The sequence below is a fragment of the Paramormyrops kingsleyae genome, chromosome 11 (genome assembly GCF_048594095.1).
Source record: "Paramormyrops kingsleyae isolate MSU_618 chromosome 11, PKINGS_0.4, whole genome shotgun sequence".
NCBI lineage: Eukaryota > Metazoa > Chordata > Actinopteri > Osteoglossiformes > Mormyridae > Paramormyrops > Paramormyrops kingsleyae.
The window spans coordinates 28,285,659-28,309,945 of record NC_132807.1 but is presented as its reverse complement, the minus strand read 5'-3'; the positions used below and the strand labels follow the sequence as shown (position 1 = coordinate 28,309,945).

At 45.3% G+C, this 24,287-nt stretch overlaps 1 protein-coding gene across 1 annotated transcript; it reads left to right on the top strand.

The window, feature by feature from the left end:
* Positions 1-649: 649 nt before the first annotated feature.
* slc9a5 (solute carrier family 9 member A5) lies at positions 650-24,078 on the top strand. Its single transcript, XM_023790377.2, has 16 exons — positions 650-1,122; positions 5,670-5,972; positions 6,176-6,339; positions 10,384-10,462; positions 10,847-11,024; positions 12,964-13,184; positions 13,652-13,854; positions 14,992-15,081; positions 16,315-16,385; positions 16,634-16,760; positions 19,370-19,461; positions 20,163-20,289; positions 20,390-20,548; positions 20,948-21,020; positions 21,606-21,743; positions 21,993-24,078. The coding sequence occupies exons 1-16, from the start codon at positions 777-779 to the stop codon at positions 22,532-22,534; spliced, it is 2,913 nt and encodes a 970-aa protein (XP_023646145.2). The 5' UTR covers positions 650-776; the 3' UTR covers positions 22,535-24,078.
* The last annotated feature ends 209 nt before the right edge of the window (positions 24,079-24,287 follow it).

Sequence of the window (24,287 nt, the reverse complement as noted above, 5' to 3'; positions counted from 1 at the left end):
TAAATGATGACTAATGCATTTCGTCCACGGTCACCACAGGACCATAATGTCGCCCATTCTTCGCCGTCCACATGGGGGAGTGGTTGCATTTCATATGCTCGATTTAGTACTCCTCAATTACCGCTAAGGTTCATGAAAATCCTTTACTTTTCTCAGTACATTGCACGTTTTTAAAAGTTTTTATCTTCCCAAACTCACCTCACTTTTATGCCCGTATTTGACGTAGGCCTAGAATATATATTATACCCAACTTAACGAATATTACGCTATATATAGTAATCAGACAGCAAAACCATTTAAACAAATGCTAACTCCCCCCCCCCCCTCGGAACTGGTGTTATTCTATATTTTTGTTTATAGCTCCCTGGTATTCTTGTACCAAATATATTCGTATTTCCACTCTGAATTTTTTTTTTCGTCAATTTTAAAGAAATTGCATTTTTTTGATCAGTTATAAAATCACAATCGTTGAAAACACCTTAGAACTGAATTTTCACAGAAATCAAGAATATTAATGCATCGTGTAGAATCGCTGAAGAGAAGCTGCGTTCCTCCCGCTCGAAGCGAAAGCCCCGCGTGCGAGTGCCTTGCCTCTTTAAAATGGTATTTTTGCGGCTCGTGTCACGTGCTGAGATGCGCCAGAGCCGCGCCTCTGCTGGAAGCGGACGCCAAGGTGCTGGCGCTGTGAGCCGGCGGCTCGGTACGTGCTGTCCCCGTGTCCCTTAGGACGTATATAAAAGAGCGTGAGATGGCAGCTCGCTGAGGACACGCTGAAGATGCTCTTTGTCACTCCGCTCCTGCTGGTGACGGCTGTCGGGGTAGCTGCGGCTGACCTTTACGGAACTGAAGCGTCCGTCCGTCCGGAGACGGCTGTCAGCGCTGCCCCGCCGGCGACCCTCTCAGCGTCCCCTGCAGCCTCTCCTTACCCTCCCGAAGAGTACGCCGAGGCTGGCATTGCTTTAGCCAGATCCGCCGATGCGCACGACCCCGTCGAGACCACTGACAGCGGCGATGCGTCTCATCACGGCGGTGGCTATAAGATTGTACAGTGGGAATGGAGCTATGTCCAGACACCTTATATTATTGCAATTTGGATCCTGGTGGCAAGTGTTGCAAAAATACGTGAGTGCTTATTTTTCCCTTTTTAGGAAAAAGTTTCATGTTGTAAAGCCTGTAGGAGCGTACGTATGCTTTCCAACATGTCAGATTGTTCGATGACGAACGAAAGCCTTATATCAAAATCTGAAATCTTATTAAAAACTGGCGCATTTGCTCCGTGTAAGTTACATTTACCCACCACAGATAACCAAAATACCACTACATTGTCCCGCGTTTCCTCCACAGACCCAAAAAGAAATAATAGTTGTATTTTGATTGCTTGTTGCCATAGAAATTGAAATCCTGTATTGAGCAGGATTATATTGTAAAATGGCTTATATATTATAAAGTTTGCCGGCAAACATGTTTAACGGGACATTTCAGGTTGTGCAGTCACAAGTATAATGACTGCGTTCATATAGTCTCCAGTTTAGGGCCAGCTGACACTGGGATCGCATCTGTATTCTTACTGCGGGAGTGGTGTTAATTTTTTTGTTTGTTGTCATATTCTGTTTTCCTGTGCACGGGTCAAAAGCTCTCTACAAATCCAAAAGCCCGGCAGCTTATAGCGAATCTGAGCTGCCAAAGCATTTTGTTTTTGATTTTTTCCCCCCTTTCTTGTTCTGACCGACAGCTTGATGCCGGTATTTTTATTGGATTAGTGGTTTACCGGGGCCCGCTGTTACTTTGTGTGCAGCTGCTAGGGCGTAAAACTCCTTAGATGAGATTTAAAAAAAAACAAGTTCTTAAGGTAAACCCAACTTTTCCCATAATGCTATTTCTACACGGCGGCCACTACAAGCAGCTGTACTATTATTATAAAAAGAAATTCTGAGCTGGGATTATTCTGGATCTGAAGCACCCAGTCCAAAATATTAAAAGCCGAACTAAATTAATCTAAGCCACCTATCATGAATGCATGACACATGCGTAAATCACAAATAGCAACCTGAAATCCAGTACTTACGACGACTTTAAGGACCACTGATACATTCTGTTTCTTTAGTTTCTTTTTGTTACAGTTTTTAATAACTATTAGCCTACTGCGGTATGGTTTCAGATGAGCTGATCCATGTTAATCTCCTGGCTTTAGGGCACTACAGACAGCCACCAGAGTCTTCAGCTGTTTGTTCCCATTCATGAGCTGTACTAAAAGCGTTGGTTTAGTTTCAGCATTGGTAGGGACCAAAGTAGCCCCCAACCCCTTGCCCCCAAACACACGGTACTCCTACCACCGTACCCACATTTCTGTGGCTGTGAATTACCTGTTGTTTTGATGTGGCGTGTTGTTATGTGATGAAGCCAAAGTGGGTGATGACTTACTGTAAGTCTGCGTTTACATCTCAGTCACCAAAGTGGGTGATGACTTACTGTAAGTCTGCGTTTACATCTCAGTCACCAAAGTGGGTGATGACTTACTGTAAGTCTGCGTTTACACTCAGTCACCAAAGTGGGTGATGACTTACTGTAAGTCTGCGTTTACATCTCAGTCACCAAAGTGGGTGATGACTTACTGTAAGTCTGCGTTTACATCTCAGTCACCAAAGTGGGTGATGACTTACTGTAAGTCTGCGTTTACATCTCAGTCACCAAAGTGGGTGATGACTTACTGTAAGTCTGCGTTTACATCTCAGTCACCAAAGTGGGTGATGACTTACTGTAAGTCTGCGTTTACACTCAGTCACCAAAGTGGGTGATGACTTACTGTAAGTCTGCGTTTACATCTCAGTCACCATTCACCCCTTTGTCCTTCTTGCCCTTACTTTCCTCTTTTTAATCACCATTATCTCAATGTGCAGTTTTTAGTTTAACAAGGGTCATGATCTGCAGCACTGCTGGAATTTTTCAGTATTTTCGCCACGTTCAATGTGATTGCATAAGCGAGTGCAGTGAGTGGACAGGACCTCCTTCTGGCTCCCTCCCCAGTCATGACGCCTCAGCCACAACTTCCCCATTCCCCCAGTCCTCTTCCTTTCAGTTACCGAGTCTTTCTAGCAGACTCTGCTTCCTTTACATGCATAACTGAAAACTGATTCTTGCCAAGAATGATAACAATTTGCCTACTATTTCAGAGCAGATTCTTAAATAAGACTGGAAGTGTTTTTTAGATAATAATGTGCTAAAATGACTTACATGCATTATGCTGGTAAGACTTGTAGGTAACACTTTACTTAAAGCACCCATGTATAAAGCACTATAAATACCTTCACTATGCATTATAATACTATAATACTGATAATGCTGACCATTGTAATGCATAATGAAGCTATATATAGTGCACTATAGAAGCTTCATAGAGCATTCATAATGCATAATACACGTGGCTATAATGTGTTATACCTTTTTTAGTTATAGCATTTTTTATAATACTTTATGAATGTGTTGTTATACATTATGAAGGTATCTATAATGCATTATGATGACTGCTTTAAGTTGAGTGTTACCAGCATGCATTATTGTTAATAATAATTTTTTCCCTATTTTGTAAGTTTTTTTAGGCCTGGCTTTTATGATTATATATTATTAACATTCAGACCTCATTTACAAGAACAGAAGAAGAATGGTCCTTCTCAGATTTGTTGCAGTGGCGTATGTGGTCCCCCTGAGGTCTGTCTCCGCATTATTTCCACACTGGACTTGTCACGTGTTCTTAGCTGGCCGGTGCAGACCTCCTTACACTGTGTGGGCTTGCAGTGGAGCCAGCTCATCACCTGGGCTCAGGAGCACACCCACACACACCTCCCTCAGCTCGTTCGCCTTCCACTCCTGTTCTCCTGCTCCCCTTTATTTGCAGCTCAGTGACGTCCCCCCCACCCCCTTTGCCCCCAATCACTGAGAAATGGTGACCCTGTGTGTGTGACATAGTGTCATTGGTGCCTGAGCCACAGACTCTTGGTAAACTGACTAAAAATGACTATAATTGACTGTAAAATGGTAAAAATGCTCTATGCAGAAGTGATTTTGATGGTCGGAGCATCTGGTGGTTAGAACAATGCGTGGTCATCATTGGTGCAAGCAAACCCTTAGCTGTCTGACTGCACTATAGAAAGTTTTCTTCTCCTCTGTCGGATTTTTCTTTAGACAGGAGGATGCAGTAGTGGAGATGTAAACGAACTGCAGGCAGGCTGTTGCTGCGGTAATGATTTCTCATTAAAGGCACCCAGGATATGCCTAAGGATGATTTTTGAGGTGGCGACACAGGATTTGAAAAATTAAAAGTGATGCTTTTACGGATTTTTCCTCATAAGTTCCTTGCGGTTCAAATAATGGATGTGATGCATTATTTTTCTTCCTGAGTGCATATATTCACCTGTTTGTTTTGTCAAGGTGTCCAGCGATTAGCCAGCACAGTCAGGACGCTGATGTTTCTTCAGTCATTCAGAGAATTGTCATTTTATAGTTCATGCGTTAGTCTCTGGACAATAATCTCACATGCGACAGGTGGCCGTCTATGTGGCAGGTAGTGTTGTGATCCCCCCTCCCCCCACATAGCAGGGGCCCCGAGATAGCGACTCCCCCCTCGCCAGGCCCACCCCACCCTCTTCATTTCTCCAGTATTTCTGTTGCGCAACGAACTCGGCATTGACCAGAGCAAACAAGGTGTGGCAATAATCGTTTGTCATTCACAGCACCCTGATCACCATGGCGTCTGCACGGGCTGTAAAATCCACTCAGGACACACTGGAGCAGGAGAAGTACAGACCAGATAACACTTTAAAAATATATATATATATATGCACACTGTTAGTTGCCAGCATCCAGAAAACAAATCCCTTTTTATTTCTGGAATGGATCGTTAACGCCGACCAAAGTCTTATGGCAGCCATCTTTACTCCCCACTCAGTGCAGTCTGCTAGATCTATTAGGCTCTGCCATTCTTGTCGCTAGAACTGGGTGTGGCACCAGTGGGTTTTTAGGCCAAGAAGCGGGCCGGCACCATGCCTTTGGGGACAGGTGATTGGGCAGGAAGAGTGTCATGTGACAGTATGAAGCGCCGAGGATCCAGCCTTGCCAATTGTTCAGTCAGTGTTCTGCTGTGCTGCTTGGCAACCCCTGTGCATGACTTCCTGTTTATACTCTTGTCTGTGTGCGGTTGCTGCACTTCCACAAGTGGACAGTAAACATCCTTTTTTTTTTAATGATTCAAGTGGTCCTATGATCCCACAAAGTTGCGTCCTTGATAACATTTCCAGTTTGTATGTCCATCACCATTCTGTGCCAGCTGCTTCTTACCTTAATGCTCTTCAGTGATCATAAGAAAGGACTCACACCTATTTGATTTTTGCACCAACTTAGAGAGATAAAATTGGGTGTGGGCATGAATCTGTGATGTTTGAGAAGATAACTGCATCTGGTGCAGGAGGGGGAGAGGGTGAATTGGCAGCATGCAGGACGGTGTGCTGAAGTAGATTAAAATTAGCTACATACGTGCACGTCTCGGTGGGTTTCCATACTCCAGATAAAGCTATTATGCTAAGCTGGTCAGGTACATGGTTCAGTAACTGAAAGGTATCTTCTGGGTTATTTTGATGATTGGTAGTAACTGTCCCCTTTCAACCCCCCACCAACAGTGTTCCACTTCTCCCAGCGTGTCACCACTGTCGTTCCGGAAAGCTGCTTGCTCATCCTTCTGGGCCTGGTTCTGGGCGGGGTCGTGCTCATTGCGAGCAAGAAGCAACTGTACCAGCTGGAGCCTGGCCTGTTCTTCCTCTTCCTGTTGCCCACCATCGTTGGGGATGCTGGCTACTTCATGCCCAGCCGGCTCTTCTTCGACAACTTGGGCACCATCCTGGTGTACGCTGTGGTGGGCACCCTCTGGAACGCTTTTTGCACGGGGTTCTCCCTCTATGGCATGAAGCTGGCTGGTATTATCGGTGAGTCATGCCGGGGATGTGTGGGGCAGCGGCACCCCCTGGGGAGTGAGGCAGCCCAAATAGGCTGTTGTGTGTGCTGGAAAAAACAGAGCCACTGTGGATGTTGCACCTTAAATGACGTCTCATCCTTGCCATAAGGGTAGCGCTCTCTCTCCCTCTCTGACATTCGCTTCCTGTTTCCTGGGGGGTGGGAATATGTACAGATGAAAAAGTGGAGGGTGGCATGATGGAGTTCCTGCTGTTTGGTGCACTCATCTCGGCGGTGGACCCTGTGGCGGTCCTGGCCGTGTTCGAAGAGGTCCACGTCAACGAGACGCTCTTTATTATCGTTTTCGGGGAGTCTCTGCTCAACGACGCCGTCACTGTGGTGAGTCCGTGCCTCCATCCTCGCCCCAGCAGATCCAATCGCACCTCCCTGTTCTGATGCCAGGTATCAGGAGAATTCCCATCAACCCCGTCCTGGGCCCCCCCTGGTTCAACTGAAGGCATTGGTCATAGACTGGCTTCCTGTGCTCCTTCCTTCGAGCCCCGTGACAGAAAGCACAGGGGACTGCATTGGCAGTACCAACTATCAGCCCACACACCCTCCGTGAGTGGCGATGACTAACTTTGCCAGCATTGCCTGCCGCCGTCGAGAGACGCCGCGGCGCCACGGGGCTCTCTGCCTCGAAGAAACCCGAAACACAAGCTTCCGAACCAGGCCTGCTACACTGCATCTGTAACACGCCTCAGTCGTGCTGGGCTGCAGACAGCTCCGTATGGAGGCTGATATTGCAGCGTGTAACTTAAGTAGCTTCAGCGATGCACCCAGCTGTGTAAAATCGCTTGGGGTGACGGCTTCTGCAGCGCAGCCGCGCAGCCCATGCGGTCATCCTCTTCCTCGTGCTGCACGGCTGCCTCCGCTGGCCTTAATGGCCCCCACAGCCGTTATTAATGCAAGGCCGAATTAAATCACAGCAACAAGGTCCTTTTGTTTGCCCGACCTCTCATAAGCCAGGCATTATCTGCAGGCCGAAATGTGATCTCGCCATTCTCATGGCCACAGCCGTCTACATCGTCAGGAACATACCAAGCGTGTCACCCTGAGAGAACTTTGTTGGTTACACAGCAACATGTCTCCAGCCCCAGTGAATTTCGCTGAACCTTTCCTTATCATGCTTCCTTTCACTGCTCCCTGCACACCGAGAAACTGGGATTAGCGGTAAACTTTGGACCCTCCTGGGTTGCAAGGGCCCTTTTAACAGGATTAATTGGAATACAAGTACAGAAATCCTCAGATTTCACCAGCGTCACTTAGCTTATTGTCTCAGTTTCTGCCGTGTCGATTTACTCCCACCCCATTTTGAGTTATGATTCTCTTTCACTTCCAGATGGTTTATGGCTGGCAACAGCTTTGAGATACAAGTGTGGCCTCTAGGAGGTGCTGTGTGAAAACCAAGACCCAGGTTATTTCATGGGTGTAAATGACTAGGAAGTGATGTGGCCTGTCAGCTGACAGTGAAGCTAGGCCTTTGTGGAAGATGACCCAAATACCTTCTGAGGTTATATGCAAGGGAGCTTGGCCTGCCAGACCAGTACTCAGTATCTGACAGTCATACCCAGATGTTTTAATGCTGCATATTACTAATTTCTCATTTTCAAAGTTAGTGCAGTTAGACATCGTGCAAGTTAGAGTTGCCCTTGCACTGAGCTTACTCAGCAGAAACATCTCACACACAGACAAAGACTTGAACACCCTTGCAGCTTCTGCTGGGTTCCAGGTGGTTCGTGTCATGAGGTTACATCCATGCATTCCGTGTAAAATGCTATGTTTGCTCGTTTAAGGTTTGCAACAGTCATTCAAAGCTCAGATGAGTGTTTCCGTTAAAAGACCATGTGCACAGCTTGATTTGTTTTTTTCGGTGGTTAAGTTAAGTCACGTCAGGAAATGATTGTCTTTAGCACTGGTTTTCTTTCAAGTAACACAGGGTATCAGCAGTTAAGTGTTCAAGCCTAATCTGCCTGAAGAGACGAGATAAATAAGCATTTTTGGTTAGACTTGACCGATATATTGGTTGGCTAATATTTAGCCAGTATTTAGGTATTGAAATGTATCTGCATAAAAAAACCATTCGTAATTACTCAGACGTTTATGATAAGAGCTCTCACTGGAGCAAATGCCAAGGACAACTGTGCTTCCTGCATAAAAAGTTATGCTTCAGTCTTGGGTTGAACCGTTATGTAATGATTGTGCAGTTATGTTCAGTCATGACCAAGAGAAACTCATTTTGCTGTGAGTCCGGTTTATAGCCGTCAGTCGTACACAAACTGAGAGCTGGATAACTCACCTCGGACATGGATTTTGCCAAAACAACAAAACACAAACTCACATCTAACTAAATGTACAAATTGCAGGTGACATACAAACTTTTCTACACTGAATATAAAAGACGGCACATTAACTCCCTAACTAACCCAGAAACAGGCATCCAAGGAAACACTCGTTTAACCTTGGTGTTTCTTTAAATTTTGGCCAGATAAAATTGGGTTATTGTTATTGTGATGTTTAGCATGTAACCCCCTCGTAGCAACAGGCAGGCTCCGACCAGCAGAGTCAAGCTACAGGACCCAGGATACATTAGCTTGAAGGCGTAATGTAAGACAGAACTACAATATCCCAAAGCTTATTATTAAACAGGATCTTGGGTTCCCAGCTGATGATGTTGAGCTGACTGGATTTTCTGTTCACCAAACCAGTGTTCTGATAAGCCAATTAGCACGGTGCCTCCACTGGAAGAATAATATACCACCAAACAATGTAGTATGCTACATATTTCCCCAGGATACAAGTTGTCTAAATTATAAACCTTTTCTGAATAAAATGCACGGAGAAACTGACTATGTTTGGAAACTCAACACACCTTCACTTTTATTTCCCGTTTACCCTTGAATAGTATAGAATAATAAATAAATAAATAATAAACACACAATCCCAAAGATCAACTTCAATTACTTATTAGGGATCGCGCCACCTAACTCAACTCCTGATTGGCTTTCTGTCTGTCAATTAAACAGCACCAGATTGGCTAAAAATGTGTATAGGCACCACAACTTTTGGCGGGAACCAGTAGCAAGGAATGTTGGTAATGTTGGTAAGTCCTAATATTAAATCTTGAACTATAGACACTTGTTAAATAACTATTAGGCACTCATCTACTGTAACATACTTTTTCCAAGGGACATGACAGAAACTAAAAATCCAGCTCTATCAAGTCAGCGCTTACAGCCGACAGGAAACAACTGCATGGGGATTTTTCAGTTTTATATATGGGTTTGTCTCCCTTTGATTAAGACACCGCACTCAATTAGATAGTGAAATTAGCTGTGTCTCCTCTTGAGCCCCTTTGAGTTTTAGATCAAAAGCTCCACCTCTATGTGCTCACAGAGGATGAGTTTGCTCATTTCATGCAGAGTCTGGCAGAGGGTATCTCTGCAGGGTTCCTGATTAATGGAACAGTTTGGATTGGATTTACAACCCCTCATCTTTTGGGTTTGGCAAACCTAGAGAGTGTCTGTGGATTTTTGTTCCTGCAGGATGTTTGAACCACCTGGTTCCACTGGATATTGTCTTGATAGATCTAGTGATGGCTTTATCACCCGCTGGTCTGTGACCCAGGGGTGGGCTACAAGCGATCCCTATTGGAATTGTGGCAGGGAAACGTGGTCTGGTTCTTAATGGATGCAAACCCATTGGCTGCCCCAGAAAATTCGTGAAATATCCCAACGGCGAAATTTACGGAAGAGGACAACTGGGCTGCCGACGTGATAAGGGACGATTAGCTGGTATTGCTAACAACGGCTAACAATGAACCTGGCTAGAACTGGGGCTTGTTTAGGAGAGGAGGATTTCTTGCTTAACCGGATAACTTGTTGGATTTTAGGTAGTCTGGGTTAAACGTAAACAAAGATAATGGCCATTTAAACTACAGTACCTTAAATCTGGCAAGTTATCCAGCTGAGGAAGAAATCCTGTTTTTTGAAGCAGGGCCCTGGTATTGCTAAATGGCTTTCTGACTTGTTGTACCGGAACACAGTTGACTCGGATGTGACGTCATTTTCAGCTCTGACTTCCAACCCCTGAGGTAAATGGAACGCAGCAGTAATGTAAATCCTCAAGCCACAACTGGAAAGACTCCCGGAGTCCAGATCAAAAGTTTAATTGCTTTTTGTGGTATAATTGTTTATGTGTACGTTACACAGTGGTGTGTAGCTCAGTGCCTGCATCTGGAAGGTTATGAGTTCAAATTCCTGGGCTGGCTATCAATTATGTGCTGCATCATGTGGAAAATTTCTCCATACTGCTAGCAGATAACTTGTGGACTCACCTATATACCAGGGAAAGGTAAAATGAAAATGGATTTTTTTTCTGCAGGTGCTGTACAAGGTTTTCATCTCCTTTGTGGAGGTAGGACCTGGGAATGTGCAGACAGCTGATTATTTTAAAGGAGTGGGTAAGTGAGATGAGGCACAGCTCTCGTGCTCCGAAAGGCTCCCGACGGCCTCAAGGACGTTGTCGTTCTGATAAGGGATGTGTCACACTTTTAGCTTTTTAGATAACATTGACGTTGTGTTAGTCCAAAGAAAGCCACCAAATTACTTTAAAAGTTAACCATTGAATAGGGTCGCAGGTGAGAGAGGTTTTTGTGGGGCAGATGTGGCTTGCATGAACATGTCACTGCTACATTACAGTTCCTCTGTAGTCCAGATGAGGACACAGCTGTGCTCACTGGACCCGCAAAAGGTGATGGATGGATGCTGGTATGTCGTTATTTGAGTGATGATTTTCCTCTCTTCCTGGTGTCGCTCCCCCTGCTGGACCGGACCTGGTACTGCAGCCTCCTTCCTTATCGTCAATGTCGGGGGCACCCTGGTGGGCCTCATCTTTGCCGTGTTGCTGGCCTTCGTCACACGCTTCACCAAGCGGGTGCGCATCATCGAGCCGCTCTTCATCTTCCTGCTGGTGTACCTGGCCTACCTGACGGCCGAGCTCTTCTCCCTTTCCGCCATACTGTCGTGAGTAGCCACGGTGCTCCTTGCTGGTGGGAGGGGCCATGAGAGGCACAAGATATGAGGACTCAGATGCCTAGTAGCTGAAGCAGTGGATAGCAGGTACTATGAGGATTGAAGAGAACCAGGGATAGGAAAGCGGTAGAAGATGGATGGATGGATGGATGGAATAGGAAGAGGTCTGTTACTGTATCTTCAAGGAGGCTACTTAATTTTTAAACAGTGTTTTTTTCTTTAAAACAGAAAAAGATTTTAAGCTGTTTAAGGAGCTTTATATATCTGTAGCCAACATAACCACTTCCAATAAAGAGTTATTTGATTATAGCTAAATGAACTAGAGTGCATTACAGGAAGCATGTTATCTACTCTCATACAGTTGTTCTAGAATTTCTCAAACAGCATGGCTGAATATTTGGAGTGATATAAACACCGGGGTATGATTTGAACCGACAACCCCGGTGCCCGTGGGGCAACAATGCTGTACACTGAGCCATCCAGCTCAATAAACAGGCGATTCTATGGCTGCAGTGAGTCCACAGGCTGCTCCAGAGCTGTTCGACGCCGAACCATGAGAGTAAAACCATCTGCTTCCAAAAAGCCCCGAGCTGGCAGCCAGGAAAAGCTAAACCCCTCGCTTCTGTTAGCGCCATAAAGCGGTGCTCCGATGGTGCCTGAACAAGGACGTCGTTATGTCTTTATGATGTGCCTTCACGAGTGGGATCTGCTGTTTCTTACTAGTCGGTGTGAGAATATTTTTGTAGATGCTGAGGCTGTGCTTGGGAGGAAAATGAAATGTTGTTGCAGCCGCCCACATTCTGCAACAGCCTAATACTGTATCGATCTCCCTGCATCTTCTTGCGTTTCATCAGTTTACTTGAACATGATATTCTGGCATGTCTGAAGATAAAAGCATTTGAACGATATTATTTATTTATGCATGTGTCTGTGTATACAAACATATTATGTGTGTCTGACAGTATGGATCTGGTATTGCTTATGTTATGTGCAGCTTGTATTTTCCACATTTTATGAACCAAAAAGCAAGATTCGTGTAGCATTTATTGCATATTATCGAGCAAAATGGTGAAGATATTAAATGCAGTATTGTTTTCATGTGACGTTCCTCTGTGCATTATCTGAAGAATATTGAACAAGAGTGCCTCCTTCTGGTCATTATGTGTAACAGTCATCAGGTAGATGCAAACTCTTTGTTATACACATTAGCAAATGATACCTAATGCCTGAAGCATTATTGGATTTACACAAAAAATGGCACATCTGGTGTTATTATTACGTTTTTTGCCTTCGCTCCAGAAGTTAAATTTCTGGGCATGTGTGCCGTAGCCATAACAACCTATTGACCTGCCTGCATTTAGCTTAGCATGGAGTTGTCAGTTTTGTACAATGTGTATCCTTATCTGTGCTTACACTACCCAGTTCCAGATAGAGCATTGTGTGAGTGGGTATCTGCACCCACCTGTGTCCATGCATCCAGCCATCACACCCTTTTTCTACTGCTTCTCCATTTGAGCTTCACGTTGCACGATTAGGTTTATGTCCAGCTTATAGTACGGAGCTCACTCTTTCTCCATTCAATGCGTCATGTCTGGGATAATGCACTATCATAACAGATAGGGCAGGTAGCTGTCTTTGTTCTCCATGTAAATATGTGTAATCTGAAAATATGCTTATCCTTCAGGTGTTGGGTGTAAATATCGTTATCTAATTTATGAAAGGAACTTGATAATGATGTAATGATAATACCAAAAAATAGAACTACATAGGAGGACAAATTGTTATACCTTCATATTGAGAATAGGGCTAACATGCTAAATTATTTACAGACTGAATGGTAGCTTTTGACATAATAATGCCAGAGGTGTCTGTGACATTCGATTTTTGCATATTGATTTTGTTCGCTTTCTGACCAACTTCTGTTTGGCAGGATGACTTTTTGCGGCATAGGGTGTAACAAATATGTGGAGGCCAACATTTCCCAGAAGTCTCGGACCACCGTGAAGTACACGATGAAGACCCTGGCAAGCATCGCAGAGACCATCATCTTCATCTTCCTGGGCATCTCCGCAGTGGACAAGTCAAAGTGGGCCTGGGATACAGGCCTGGTATCCTGCACGCTCATCTTCATCTTTGTCTTCAGAGCCTTAGGTTGGTAGTATGATTGTACCTTCATTTGCATTAAAATATTAATCTTTAGGTAAATGGTCTTCAGGGGTTTATTAACTTTAGCTCAGTTCTGGAGCTTTCAGTAATACTTTTATGTTTTAATATTTATAATTAGGATGATATCTTTAAAGTGAGAGAGAAAGTTAAATTTCAAACATTGACCCAGTTCACCAGTAAACACCCTATTCTGGTTAGGTTTAGGGTTAGGTTTAGGCAGTACCTAGAGCTTTTTATGGTAGCAATGGGCATAAAGCTGAACTGGACCAGATGCCAGACCATTGCGCACACAATCACACACTACGGGTAATTTAGAGAGGCCATTTAGCATAACTGCATGTCTTAGGACTGTGGATGTGGAAACTTCAGACAAACGTAGGATAGGTTTCAAAATTAGAAAGGTTTCAGGCTTGGAGCTGTTACCCGTCCTACCTGTCCTGCTGTTTTTGTAGGTGTCATTGGGCAAACCTGGGTGCTGAACTGGTTTCGGCTGGTCCCACTGGATAAGCTCGACCAAGTGGTGATGTCGTACGGTGGCCTGAGGGGCGCTGTTGCATTTGCATTGGTGGTGCTGCTGGACGGCCATAAGGTGAAGGCCAAGGATTACTTTGTGGCCACGACGATTGTGGTGATCTTTTTCACGGTGATGTTCCAGGTAGGAACTTCCACATTTTATTCACCTCGTATACTATGGAGAAGCTTACGTGACCGGCCAGGTCTTGTGTGAGCCTGAGTGACCATATGCTAGTGAGTTAGGTCCATACAGTGGAGTTACACATGTATGGAATGGAGTGAACTTAAAGGTTATGTGACTCATGTCCATTTGAGATTAGTCATTGTGTTGATTGTTCTTTCTGCAAGCAGATGGTCAGGCCTTCAGCAGGACCCAGTCTGGTGAAGAGCTCTGTAATCAGCTTGTTTAGTTCCGTCCCGCTATTGTCTCTGCTCTGCGGTGGCTCTGAGAGATGTCAAACTGGCAGCAGGGATGACCTCTGACGCTTAGGCTGTAATTACGGCAAATGGAAGACATGGGGGGGTGGAGGGGGGGTGCACAGGAACAGGGGAGAGTGAATTGACAGTGCATGACACAAGCCCCCTTTGCACTTGCGGTCTACACAGTAGGCAGTTGGGTGATTTTGTCACTCACATAGGGGAAGTAGAGACTGGGATCTTGAGATAAATGAGGGGGGTCTGTAACCTATTCACAGTGTTATAGAGGTCAGTATTCTTTACCCAACAAAACCCAAAAACATTATGTGTGTCTTTTATCCTCTCTACATAAACTTGATGCTGCAGTGTTCTAATCTTCTGTCTCATTCGTTCATATCACTGGAGTCCTTGCTGTCAGCTGAATCGCAGATGTTCAGCCTTGGTCTGGATAACTGAATGAAGAGTTTACATAAATTAGTTGAAATCACTGGCTGTAAAATGGCTGAGCAGGCCATGCTGTTCTTGTTGGGGTTTTCAGATGTTTAGCCAGCTGAAACCAATAAATATACATACATTTTCAGTCTGAAAGCAGGTTAGAAATATCCTGCCTTCTTGTTATATTTGTTATATGTTTGCAGTTTGCATCATTTTTACCAGGAGCACATCTGTATTGTGTTGAAATTATCTTGTTCCCCATTTGATTTGTATAATGGATACCACGGAATTTACATTTCCGTTATTTAACTCGCTTGTATCTGTGTTTATCTGATGATCAAAGACATAAGTGGGCATGGTCACGCACACGTGTGACCGCTGTTAGCCTGAGAGCAGGCTGGGTATCTGACGCTTCTCTGGCACCCAGGGTCTGACCATCAAGCCGCTGGTCAAGTGGTTGAAAGTTCCCCGCAGCACCAACAGCAAGCCCACCATCAACGAGGAGATCCACGAGAGGGTGGGTGTCGTAGAAAGCTAGGCCGCTTTCCCATCCCTGCTGTCCTGTCTTTCTGTCAATCACCCCATTGCCATCCAAAACCAACCTTCCACAAGCTAGTGCCCACCAGGGTTTAAGGCCATTTTCATACTGTACATCGTCAATCGGTGGGTTATTATATTGGCTTTACCAGGATGCCATTTTGGGGTGAACATTTCGGTTTGTCAGGTGGTCACCTGTGCCTAAACTGTGTCAGAGGTCCTGAGGGGTCCCCTGGGTGAACACCAGTGTTTGAATTGTCTCAGAGGCCTTGGTGGATGTTGATGGTAAAAGTTGTCGTCTGTGTTGGGTGGCCAGGTGATCCATTTGGGTTGGGCATCTACCTGTAGCTGCACCCCTTGGTTACTATTAATGTTAATACTAATAAACTATGAATACTCTGATTCTTGTATGACAATAAATACTTAAAGATACATGAATGTTTCAGCTTTGGCAAGTGGTTTGATGAGTTATACTGTGTATATACTGTCGTGTAATTAACCATCCGCTCTTCATTAGTATTAGTCAGTATGAGTCACTACATGTGCGATTACTCGGGTGTTTGGGTGAAACAAGGCTGGAAACGGTGACCTTGCTGAGGTGATCTCTATAGAAAGCCAAGTGTATTTTTAGACACTGGCAGCCAGCTACGTGAAGAATACAGCGTCACTCCTGTCCAAGTCGTATAAATAAATCACCAAGGCTGATGGGCTAGCGGGCTGTTTGCCTCCAAGTCAGACTCATCCCTGCGACGGCTGCTGCGGAAGTTACCGAGGGCCTGAAGCTGTGTCTCGCTGCGGCCTCAGAATGCCCCCCGTCCACTTGCACTCAATCTGTCTGAGCGGGGAAGGGGGGCCGGACACAGCTGCCATCAGTTCCTCCCTGATGACTTGGGCAACCACCTGGCTAAACCGTAATTCTGAGATCAGTGGCCACAGCAGGGTCCCCCCATGCAAGGTACGAGCCAGTGGCTCGTTAGCTGTTTGGCCCCCGCAGGTAAATCTACAAATTGACCAATCGCGCCAATGGCTGTGATGCCGCTATCAGATAACAAAGGCCAAACTGGAACTGCGGCATAACATTAAGGATGCAAGCGCATCTTATTGCTTTCACAAAGCTGTTGCAATCCCATAAACGGGCTAATCTTCTCGCTCAGAAAGTCTGCTCTTGCGATGTCCTTCCCTTTCATTGACCCAGTGTGCTCTCTCGCATAAGGCCTTTGACCACATCCTGGCTGCCGTGGAGGACATTGCTGGACTCAATGGCTATCACCACTGGAGAGACAAGTTGGTACCCCATGCTATTTCATTAGCTGCTAATATTAGCATTTTGCTTCTGCTAATGCTAACATATTGACTGACTGCTAAGCATTACATTTATTTTTTGGGCTAATGCTAACTCATTGTTTCTGCTAATCCTGTTTTATTGGTGCCCACACCCAGCAGGAACCTTTCAAGCTTTTTTTTTTTAAACTCCCAGTGTTTGTGCAGAGGGTAGTCCTACAACGGTATCCCCATCTTTATGTGCCGTATAGGTGGGAACAGTTTGACAAGAACTACCTAAGTAAGCTGCTGATGCGGAAGTCTGTGTATCACAAGGGCGAGCTCTGGGAGGTGTATCAGAAGATCAACATTCGGGACGCCATCAGCGTCATTGATCAGGTGCTGCCAACCCTTCCGCTTCTGATGGCATGCTGCACGATATCCTGCCACACCGTGCCATCCTACAAATATGAAACCCACACAGTATTCAAAAGTGCCCACTAGGTGGTGCATTTTGCAAACATATTGCCAATTAACGACACATAGGAGCTCTGCTCAGCTTGCATTCGTCCCCATTTGCTCAGGTCGCAGTTTCTAATCTAAAAACAGCTGTTCCTGACGTATTGAGGTCTGCGATTCATGGCAGAAACTGAGTCTGTAGACCTTTGCATAGTTCAGAAAGGTTACAGATAAGAGTTTCTTTACTCTTTTGTATGCAGACATACAGTAGATGCCTTCGGCTGAAGTTCCAGTTTCTTAATGTAGCAGTATTGCCGATATCGTATCTGAGGGCTGTTTGTGTGGCAGGATGCGAATAACTGTTAACTTTGGAGACGACAGATTATGTCTCATTTAAGTTCAAGTTATCAGCGTTCCACAAAAAAATCATTTAAAAACCGCAGATTCTGTTATGGGAGTCTGGGTGTCGTGGCCTAATGCAGTGAGGGCTGATGGAATTGTTCAGCTAGGCCGGGCTGGGCCAGCGTGCAGCTTTGAAGGTGAAGGTGAGGTGCAGGCATGGGTGTCGGAAATGGGGGGACATGGGGACACCCCCCCCCCCCCCAATAAATAAATAAATTAATAAATGAGCGTGTTCCTTACCTTTCATTATAAATCCATGCGTTACTGAGGCTAATTTGCTGTGCATGTGGAGCACGAGGATGAAACATATAGGAAGACTGTAATGCTATATCAGACAAAACCATTTTATCATATGAATCAGTGATTTTTTTTTTTGTGAAACTGTACCCTAAGCAGTATTAGTCTTATTTTAAACGATAAAAACTTTATTATTCTAAAATTATTTTTAAATCTTTCTGGCATCGCACCTTTGCACGTGTGCCCATTGCGATGTCAGGATGTACATTGCACCCCCCCGCCACCGCCGCAGATTCAGCCCCCCCAGTGATAAACTCCTTCTGACGCTACTGGGTGCGGGAATTACATGGATGCCAGAGCGTAGTGTGGAAGTGTTTTGGCGACCGTCGGACATGGGAAGGCTCACTAGTCTGTCTGACTAGCAGGTAGTCGCTACTCCCTCACTCAGACCTCCCTACGTAAACACCGTTCTAGCAAACCAAACAGGCTGTGTTCTTTATCTTCCCTCATTTTTGTTCTCTCTAAAACTTCCTTTACTTTTCCCCCCCACGCCTTTCTCATTTTCTGTATTTCCGTTATTTCTCATTTTAGATCGTTCCATTTTATTATTGTAATAGAGAGCAGCGCCTGCCCACAAACAGCGGTATCCTTGACAGCAGTCGCTTACTCTCGCTTTTGCCACATTGGCCGTGGCGAATTTGCAGCAGTGAGGGCGCAGGGTGTGAGAACAGTGCCCTGGGGCTGGGCAGTGACCTCATCAACAGCCTGGCACAAGCCAACATCGTTAGCCAACGTGATACGGTCAGACTGGACACTTAATGTTCTTAACGAAGTTAATAAAAGCACGATACAGGAAGTGACCTGTAGCAGTAGGGGATTTTGGCCGTTAGTCTATTTTTAACAATGTTGCTTTTTGATGAGTCTGGATCCCTGAAAAATATCATTTCCTGCATCCTTGGGCTGCAGAGCTTTCCTGAGTTGGGGCTGACAGCTAATATTAGCGCAGATAAAGTGCTTCATAGACCCGAACTTTCCACAGACCACCCAGCAAACTGCTGTTAGGAAGGAAGTGTGGAAAAAGGTCCTTCTCGACAGAAAGTAGGAATAAAGCATTAAATTCAGCAGAAAAATGGCTATAAATAAAATGATTAACTGGTCAAGGTGAACTTTTACACAGATACATTTCATTTGTGTTAGAAATCTTGTGAAACACCAATAGTAATAGAGAATACATCTTGACATAATGAAATTGAACACGTCTAGTCCCAGACTTAACTTGTCATCCCCCCCCCCAATATGTCTCTGAATCTCTTGTTTGCCTTGGACTTGGTAAAGCTCCTTGTATAACCGTCTTCACTTTCCGAATGTTTTCTTTGTTTTGTTACCGCAGCACCTGTGAGCCGCTCCAAAAATATATATATTGAAGTCCAAGCTGACATTCCTGCAAAGCTGGAAGACAATGCTGAATTATGCCCCTAGTATATTCAAGCAAATACTGGAATTCTGGGAAAACATCCCTGAAAGATAACGAGTAGTTTGAACTAAGACAGAACAGAGTTATAGATAGGGGCCAGGCTATCTAAAAAGCTTTAAATCATAGATAGGTTTGAGACGCTCTTTCTGTCTTTTCTGTGTCGATCGGCAGTGGACAAGGGCTCCATTCTGAGACAGGACAAGCAGTAAATATACATATTTGTGTACATAAAAGAGGGATTGAAGTATTATCTGCACAAAGCTGATAATACTGGAGTCCCAATGGTGTAGTATTTCAGCAGTTTAACACCATTCAACACTTAGGCTTACTATAGTATTACACTACTGGGTGAAATTAGCTGGAATAAGAGGGCTTTTTACGGAGAGATGGTGCTGAGAGCAGATGTTCGTTATTATATGCTACTCTGTGTGTCCAGGGTGGTAATGTGCTGTCATCTGCCAGACTATCTCTGCCTTCCATGGCCAGCAGAACGTCCTTCTCTGAGGTCACCAACGTCACCAATTACCTGTAAGTATGGGTGTTAGTGTGTGTGTGTGTCTGGGAATTTATATATTACATTGTGGGGACAAAATGTCCCCTTAATGTGATAAAAACCTGTTATTTTGACTTTGTGGGGACATTTTTCCGGTCTCCCCAAAGAGAAACTAATCTTGGAAATTAATCTGTGAATGCAAATCAAAAAAATAAAAATCTCATTAAAGTCTCATATTTTGTTTGGTTACTTATGGTTGAAGTTAGGGTTGGGTAGGGGTTAAGGTCGTTATGTTGGGATTAGAGTTTTCCCCATAGAAATGAATGGAGAGTCTCCAGAAAGGTATAATTAAAAACCTGTGTGTGTGTGTGTGTGTGTGTGTGTGTGTGTGTGTGAGAGAGTGTGTGTGTGTCTGTGTGAGTGTGTGTGTGTGTGTCTGTGTGTGTGTGTGAGTGTGTGTGTGTGTCTGTCTGTGTGAGTGTGTGTGTGTGAGTGTGTGTGTGTGTGAGTGTGTGTGTGTGAGTGTGTGTCTGTGTGAGTGTGTGCACACATGAGCCGTCTGTCGACTATTTTTGTGCTGACCAGTATCCTCAGTGGCTGATTCCAGACAGATAGCAGCATTAGCCGTTAAATGGATAAAGTTACCAGCTTCACAGTCCTGCTGGGCTCTGGCTGGGCATTCCCAGGGCAAAAGGGGCAGCAAGTGACAGCACTTGTGCCCTGTGTCCCCGGGCAGGCGGGAAAACGGCAGCGGGGTATGCCTGGACCTGCAGGTGATCGACACGGTGTCGGGTGGGAAGGTGGAAGAGGAGACGGAGACGCACCACCTCCTAACCGGAAACCTGTACAAGCCTCGGAGGAGGGTAATGGAGCCACGGAGTTTCTGTGTAGCTCTTGGGGCCGCCGCCCTAAGCTCCTGTTTCTAATCCGTCCATAATCTGACTCTCGCCTTCTGGCCCCCAGTACCATGCCCACTACAGCCGGCACTTTATGACCGTGGGGGATAAGGAACGCCAGGACCGGGAGGTGTTCCAGAGGAACATGCGCAGCCGCCTCGAGTCCTTCAAATCCACACGGCACAAGGCCAAGGGGCGGCACAAGAAAGAGCGCAGCCAGAAGAAGGCAGGACCCCCCGCATACAAACACACCGAGCTCCAGTTAGCATCCTCAGTCACCATAAGGGCTGCCATCTGGGTCAGCAATGGATGGGTCTGGTCTGGCCTGCTTGGGCGTGGCCCCCTCACGCAGTGCCAGGACACCAGCCTGGGAATAAGCCTACAGTCTTTGTCATGACTGATTGTCCAGTGGTGGTCAGTCAAGCCAGCACTAAATGTCACAGTTTCGCTGACCCTCCTGAATCACCGCATTTCATTTACTATCATCAGATGCAAAAAGTCAGTGTCTGAGAAGCATTACGATACGAGTAGTAATTTGACTGGGAAATACTATTGGCATCCTCTGTAAAACCAGTCTAGTACGTGTGTAGGATAGTTACATACTCACAGCCACTTCCCTTTGCAGAGAAAAGGTTCGGATGCAAAAGAGCAAGAGGTCAACGGAAAACCCAGGAGAAACGTCAGCTGGCAGGACACAGGTACCAACCATACTTCCGCATCGTCGGTGTGGTTTTTCATACACTGCGGCGTGGTTAAAGGCAGTGTTCCTGTTATATTTATTGTGCAAATGAGTTATCTTTCATGTGGAAAAACTGCATATTATGATTAGCGTTGGGCAGCATGATGGCTCACACTTCCAGTGTTTGGGGTTCGAATTCCACCCCCGCTGTGTGTGGGTGGAGACTGAATGTTCTCATCAATGTGTGGATTGCCTCCAGATACTTTGATTTCCTCCTGCGTTACAAAGATGTGCCGTTATGTGAATTAGCATCTTTAAATAGTGCATTTGTGTGTGTGCTGCATCAGAACGGCGTTTCATCCATGCTGTTCCCTTGGCCTTTGTTGCCAGGGATGAACTCCAAGACACCAACAACCCTGTACTGGATGAGTGGTTATATTATTGGATTATGCGTTATGTGGTACTCAGCATTTCATTAGTCGGTGGCCTATAACTTTAATGGGAATGCAATCCAGTCAGCTCATCGCTTGGTAGTTGTTTAACTTGTTGGGTAGCAAGCACAACAAGGCTACTAATGTACTGTGTGCCCTCTTGTACCCCACAGATCCTGTGACAGCCCCCGTTGACTCACCAGAGGAGAGGAGTGAGGAAGAAGCTGACAAGGACGAGGACGTGGGCATCACCTTTGTGGCACGCAAGCACGAGACTCTTAAGGAGCCCCTCAAAGAACGGCCAAAGTCAGGTAGGTGGGTCTGTTGTGTGAGGCCAGTGCAGCTGCTGTTGTTGTAGAACAGGAAAATGAATGAGATCTTTACCGTGGTCGGCTGAGGGACTTCAGAGTATCCTGTGCTCGAGTACAAGGTGATTAAACCTAGAGAGTCCTTGTTGATGTAGTTTCCATGTGAATACTAGGGTTGACCAAAAAAGGAACACATTAATGAGCCAGCGTTCCTTCTTATGAAGAAGGGTTTCCTTCCTCTCTCACTCCCAGATATGTTGGAAGTATATCAGAGCCTAGCAGTCATTCCCCCGTCTCCAACCTGCGCAGAGAAGCACCTGCCCTGGAAAGGGGGAGGTGGTACCCTCCCAGTGTGTGTCTCGATGGAGACCACCAAGATCATTCCCATTGACCTTCAGCAAGCCTGGAACCAGAGCATCTCCTCCCTGGAAAGCCTAGCCTCGCCTCCAGTGCAGGCTGAACCGCAGCACCCACGTGTCCGGGCCCTTAGCAGGGCAGAGGCGGCCCGCGGGGGTAACAGTGGGGGCAGTGACAGTGGTGGGAGTGGCCCAGCCCAGGACCCTCGATTCCATTTCCCAAATGATGAGGAGAATGGCCAAAGCCTCCAACAACAGGAAAGCCAGCCACTCATGTCCTCCATGAAACCACCTGCACCCCCCCAAGTTTCCTCTACCCAGGGCATGGGGAGGAGACCACCAACCTTCAACAGGAACCCCTGTGTGTACCTGAGAAGCCTAGTATCAGCATCCCCCCCAGGCAGCGAGCCACGCAGCAGAGGGCCCACGCAGCTCTAGTCTGCCCTGCTGACCTCTTATTCATGACATTCATACCAACACCAGACTGACTGCATGGAGAAGGTCTCTCTCATCCATCGCTGGATGTCTGGACAAAGCCGGATCTAGGCACAGACAAAACTAGGCAGTGACCTAAGGCTGTCGGCAAAATCTGCCCGCGAAACCATTTACACTATGTCACCTTTGTAAATTACAAAAGACCCAAGTCTGACCCTAAACACAGATCTCTCCAGGTCCTGTTGACCTAACTGAAGAGCAGATTTCCAAAACTCACTCAATCCATGGGATTCGTTTTCGAGAACATTTCTGTGGGCTTTTGAGTTTTAGATATTTTATGAAAGTTCTTCGTTAGATTACATGAGCGCTGAATGCGTTTTGGTTCCCAGTACAGTACCTCGTGATGAGGAAGCCGGATTTTAGGTCATTGGCAGTCTCAGCAACAAACAACAAAAATGGACTGAGTTTTAGAAATTTACTATTCAGTTGGGTATGTGGATTTTATCATCTGTCATATTCAAACCTATTCATATCTGACATGTTAGTTATTGTTGACATACCACAGCATAGGGCAGGTTTACAGTCACCTGACATGGGAACTTAATGCGGGGAACCACATACACATTTATAGAATGTGTACCAGAGACATGTGCACTTAGTAAACCATGACAACCACCCCCCGTGCACTTAGTAAACCATGACAACCACCACCACCACCACCACCCCCACCCCCCGGAAGAAAAAGAAAAAAAAAAAAAAAGAACACTCCAAACATGCAAACACTGGACCAAATTTCCTGCTATGGAATGCATTAAAGTTTGTTTCTATCATCCACAATCATGGTGCCCAAAGTGACTTGAAGCCAAAGCGGGCATCCAGATGGGGTGCGGCCTGTGCAGCTTCCCCTCGGGTCATGTGCCATACCTGGAGTTCCTGTCCAAATGCCCAGGACTCTCCTCCTCCGGGGGGCGCTGTGTAGGGCTCCCCTTCATCTTCTCAATAGTTCAGGGAATTTCACCACAGCTTGTGCAGTGCCTGTCTTGTCAGCCCCCTCTGTTCAGTAGTACGCATTTATGTAGACATAGGCTATCTTAAAAAGATGTGCAACTACAAGTCGCTGTTTTATGTATACAACTGATGCCTTATTGGCATAATATATGGATCAAAGATAAATTTAAGTTCTTCTGGAGCTGTGTATTGGAAATTCACAATGAAAAGTAAGTGTTTTTTTTTTTTTTTTTAAATATATGCAGGTACCATAGTACAGAGTAATAAAACATGTCACTATAGTAGGTGGTATTTCCTCTTGTACTGGTGGACACCATCTTCTGTTCCATACTTGTGAAATCTGTAGTCATGCAATAGCTGTGCTTTTAAATTATTTTTGTCTCCGTTATTATCCTTTAATTTGTTTATGCAGCCTTATTGTATTTATTTAATTTGTGGTTAACTGATGAAACAGAAACACTGGGTAAAGAAGATAACCGTTACAAGGATATACGGTAACTACCAAAGTGAATAAAAAGGAACTTCTAAGTTTTCTTAAATTGTCTTTTTGTTTGATCTTTCTCCTTTTTGCAGTCTGCAATGCAACTGGACGTGAGAGAATTCATTTTGATCATTTTGATGTAATGGGGAGGAAAACTTGGTTAGAATATTAATAGCGCCTAATCAGAAGTTAATTATTAATGAAGCTTAATGTGCAATTAACATAGTCCCTTCCTTTAGCATGTTTTGCAATTTATTGCTGTAGCCA

Excerpts from the sequence above, each read along its gene's own strand:
- slc9a5 (XM_023790377.2), top strand. The coding sequence starts at position 777 with ATGCTCTTTGTCACTCCGCTCCTGCTGGTGACGGCTGTCGGGGTAGCT. Across the intron at positions 6,340-10,383 it reads TCAACGACGCCGTCACTGTG|GTGCTGTACAAGGTTTTCAT; the intron begins GTGAGTCCGTGC and ends TTTTTTCTGCAG. Across the intron at positions 16,761-19,369 it reads CCATCAGCGTCATTGATCAG|GGTGGTAATGTGCTGTCATC; the intron begins GTGCTGCCAACC and ends CTGTGTGTCCAG.